At 38.0% G+C, this 4434-nt stretch overlaps 1 protein-coding gene across 6 annotated transcripts in view; it reads left to right on the top strand.

The window, feature by feature from the left end:
• The window catches only part of LOC122563179 (C4b-binding protein beta chain-like), a 37602-nt gene extending 34931 nt beyond the window's left edge, over positions 1–2671 (top strand). For 5 of the 6 annotated variants that reach the window (XM_043716698.1, XM_043716697.1, XM_043716700.1 and 2 more), the window contains exon 8: positions 1317–2671. In XM_043716698.1, the coding sequence (XP_043572633.1) occupies positions 1317–1498 (182 nt within the window). In that variant the 3' untranslated portion in view covers positions 1499–2671. The remainder of the gene's footprint in view (positions 1–1316) is intronic. The other variant, XM_043716699.1, reaches the window with a different exon arrangement.
• The last annotated feature ends 1763 nt before the right edge of the window (positions 2672–4434 follow it).

Here is a 4434-nt window from a genome sequence, read left to right as displayed (position 1 = left end):
TTAGAATGAAGGATTGCATTTACTTGGACTAAAGGCAGCATGGTGGTTCTGTGATTAGCATTGCTGCCTCACAGCACCAGGCCAGATTGGATTCCAGCCTCGGGTGACTGTCTGTGTAGAGTTTGTACATTCTCCATGTGTCTGTGTGGGTTTCCTCTGGGTGCTCCGGTTTCTTCCCACAATCTAAAAATGGGCAGTTCAGGTGAATTGGCTATGCTAAATTGCCCATAGTGTCAGGGGCAAATGCAGGGTAGGGGAATGGGTCTGGATGGGTTACTCTTTGGAGGGCTGGTGTGGATTTGTTGGGCCGATGGGCCTGTTTCCATACTGTAGGGAATCTAATCTAAATAATTTGGGATCCAGAGCAGAAAAGGCTGAAAGAGATTTGCTAAAGGTATTTCAATTCTAGAAATTGGATGATTGAAGGTTGATAGAACACATTACAGGTGATTGGCCAAAGAACCAGAGGTGAGACAGTACTTAGGAATTACACGTGCCCCAACAAGGCTTCATTGTGCATTGTAATCATTTCTGGGGGAAATTATGGAGCTGTATTGTTTTAGTTTTGTTTAGAAAATAATTCAATTTTTTTAATTCATGCACAGGCTGTGGGCTAGGAGGGCAATTAAGGTAACCACATTACTGTGGGTGTGGAGTCACATCTAGGCCAGTGGAGGTAAAGATGGCATTCATGGTCATCATTAGAGTCTTAATTCAAGATTTTGATTAAATTCAAAATATACCATCTGTTATGGCAGGACTTGAATCCATGTCCCCAAAACATTACATGGATCTCTGGGCTAACAGTCCAGTGATAATGCCTGTACCAGTAGGCCATCATCTTCCTATAATGTCTTGGTAATGCTGGAGACTTATTCCCAGCAAAACTAGAAGTTAAATTCTTCACCTCCACCTTTAAAATAAATGAATAGAAAAATCACAACAGTGGCTATTTTCAGCTTGAGCACTCCTGGTATGAGGTAAAAACAATGACTGCAGATGCTGGAAACCAGATTCTGGATCAGTGGTGCTGGAAGAGCACAGCAATCCTGGTATGAGCCAGCAGCATAGGAGTGGCAACAGTAAATAAGTGTTGTAGCCATGTGTAGAGTTAGTTCAATATGAAGTAAGAGATTGTTACAAGTAGACTTTCTTTATTATTAAATCGTCAAGTAATTCATGATTTTAAATTTTCAGACTGCAATAAATACTGAAAATGCAAAGGCATAATATTCACTTGGAAAGTTTGTTAGTGGCAAAATCTATGTTTGTGTACTTGAACTGCAACTGCAAGTAATGGGTTTTAATTCTTTAAGCAGAATTTCCTCCAATCAACATTTTAAAAGAAATGATTGCAGTGGTCTGTCAAGTCGTCATCAAGGAAGAAAATATGATCAAGGCAAAATACCAGCTGCTTGAAAGTGAACGTGAAATTCTTAAGTTGAAGGAAAACCTTCTTAAAAAGATGGAGCAGTATGTGGATGAAAATAATCTGTAAACTTTCTGAAACATTAACCAATATCATACCTGTTTCAGTTACTAATCCCATATTGTATATCAAAACCATAATCACATTAAACAACTCAAATGATAAGTTTATGAATTTAACCTGTTCTAATTAATTATAATATTAGAATTTGTTATTTGAAATATTTGCATTTTTCTATGTGGTCTACGCGGAATAGTTAGTATGGATTTAACAAAAGTGAGGAATGCACATCAAGAGTGTTTTGCTTTTCCATAAATAAAATTTTGTATATGTTTGTAATGCTTCAATTTCATTTCAGAAAAGTTGATCTTTTGAAAATTGTTACTCCCTTTGGCTTTAATTCACTGACAGTGGCTGCAACACAGTGGAAGACAAATTTGCAATCTGCATTTAGGCTTATGCCAAGCTGCTAGAACAAAGCCTGACGAAAACAAAGGCAATTTAGTAATGATCCAAGGCTGTTGGTAGAGTTTTGATGAAAACAAGCCTAACACACATGCAGAATGTCTAACCAGGTGGATGGCTATAATAGAACAAGAGTTGCAAAGAGGTATTAGCTTGAAAGTAATTACTCAAAAGCCCTTTAGTCTTTGGATGGCTGCTTGGAGACTGGAACATAAAAACCTTTTTTAAAAATTGCAAAAAATGGACTAAATTTTGCTTCACCTTAAAAAAAATAAATTGAGGTGGGGATCAGGACAGATTTGCATCTTCACTGCTTGTGTGGAAATTTGGTGAAATGGATTATATACAAATAAGAACTTGCCCAATTTTCATTTATTTGGAATCAATGGAGTTCCTGAACAAGCAGATGGCTGGCTCTATCAGATAACTGTCCAGGGAGCAAAGTCACAAGTCTATCACAGTTAAAAATAAAACATTGAAGTGTCATTCTCACTTTCTGAAATGATGATGATATCTGCCAGGCATTATGATTTGTGTGTGCTCAAATGACTCAGCAGGCCAATCTTGAAACCGAACATTTGGGCAGAGGACATGTGTTGCAGTTAGTTGGAAAGAATAATGCCACACATATACAGTTTGTTATAATGTCAATTCTCCCCCTTTTCAATTAGCTCTTCAGAATATCCTTAAAGCATTTTATTTCTGTTCACAAGATTGGGTGTCTTCATTAAGTTGTAAAGAGACTATCTGACAAAGTTATGTATTTTGAATAAATACTTTTGGTGTTCAGAAAACTTCATATCCAGTTGTGTTTTTGCATTTACTTTCGCGATTACAAATTTCTATGTCTTCATTTCTGCTACATGTTACTGCCTAATTACAGGCACTAACCACATGATGGCACTGTTGTATCTGTTCCTGACAAAACATTGGAACAATTTCACTGCCTCGTTACAGCAATTGAAATCTCTTTTCGATGTGATATGGAAAATAGATTTTTTTTTAAACATGTTACAGTAAAGTTATTAAATTCACCCATTGCCTTTGATTTTCCAATCTACAACCTTTGTCACCATCCAGACTTGGATTTGATTCTTGGATCTGTTAAACCTCTGGGATGTTTAAATGCAATAGTCGTTGTTAACTCTGGGTCTAATTCAATAATTGTTAGTTAGAAATCATGGCCCTACACATCCCAGTGATGTAGCAGATCAAAATAAGTCATTTAATGTTGGATTACAGCTATTCCTACTTTATTTCCTGGATTGAAAGGGATGAACATTATTAGAGTGGGCAGTATGGCACTAGAAATCTTGGCTCAAAATGGCACTCAGCAAAAATGTTACATAAAAAACTTAAAACAATAATTCTACGAATTGAACTGACATGTATCAAATTGAAGTATTGGTGAATTTCTACCTTTGACCAAACAAAATTGAAATGAAATATTTGCTTAACTTAGGAACCTTATGTAATTACAAATGAGCCCACATATGAGAAATAAGTATTAGAACTGACATAGACTGATACAATGACATGCTAAGAGAACAACAAGCATGCCCTTAAGCAACAAATCTTGAAATGGAAATTAAACTTAGTCATTGGGAAAGTGTATAGCAAAAGTCTTGACCATCATAATTGGACTCCACTAGGTGCATGTGTTATAAACTATGTACATTGCATTAAGGTCACCATAACAGAGCAGATTCATCAACAGAAATACATCCATTCAGTAAACATACTAGTCATCCATGATCATTGCTACCACAGCTTAAAGGTCTGTCCTCAGCTGCCTGAAGATGTCATGACACCTACATCATTGATAACTCTCAGGTTGCTGCTTCATTCATAGAACATAGAAAAATACAGCGCAGTACAGGCCCTTTGGCCCTCGATGTTGCGCTGATCCAAGCCCACCTAACCTACACTAGCCCACTATCCTCCATATGCCTATCCAATGCCCGTTTAAATGCCCATAAAGAGGGAGAGTCCACCACTGCTACTGGCAGGGCATTCCATGAACTCACGGCTTGCTGAGTAAAGAATCTACCCCTTACATCTGTCCTATACCTACCACCCCTTAATTTAAAGCTATGCTCCCTCGTAATAGCTGACTCCATACATGGAAAAAAGTTCTCATGGTCAACCCTATCTAAACCCCTAATCATCTTGTACACCTCTATCAAGTCACCCCAAACCTTCTTTTCTCCAATGAAAACAACCCCAAGTGCCTCAGCCTTTCCTCATACGATCTTCCTACCATACCAGGCAACATACTGGTAAACCTCCTCTGCACCCGTTCCAGTGCCACCACATCCTTCCTATAGTATGGCGACAAAAACGGCACACAATACTCCAGATGCGGCCGCACCAGAATCTTATACAACTGCAACATGACCTCAGTACTCCAGAACTCAATTCCTCTACCAATAAAAGCCAGTACACCATATGCCTTCTTCTGACATTTACCTGGGTGGCAACTTTCAAAGATCTATGTACATGGACACCAAGATCCCTCTGCTCATCCACAATACCAAGTA

The sequence above is a fragment of the Chiloscyllium plagiosum genome, chromosome 26 (genome assembly GCF_004010195.1).
Source record: "Chiloscyllium plagiosum isolate BGI_BamShark_2017 chromosome 26, ASM401019v2, whole genome shotgun sequence".
Classification (NCBI taxonomy): Eukaryota; Metazoa; Chordata; class Chondrichthyes; order Orectolobiformes; family Hemiscylliidae; genus Chiloscyllium; species Chiloscyllium plagiosum.
This window is presented reverse-complemented; position numbering and strand designations above follow the sequence as displayed.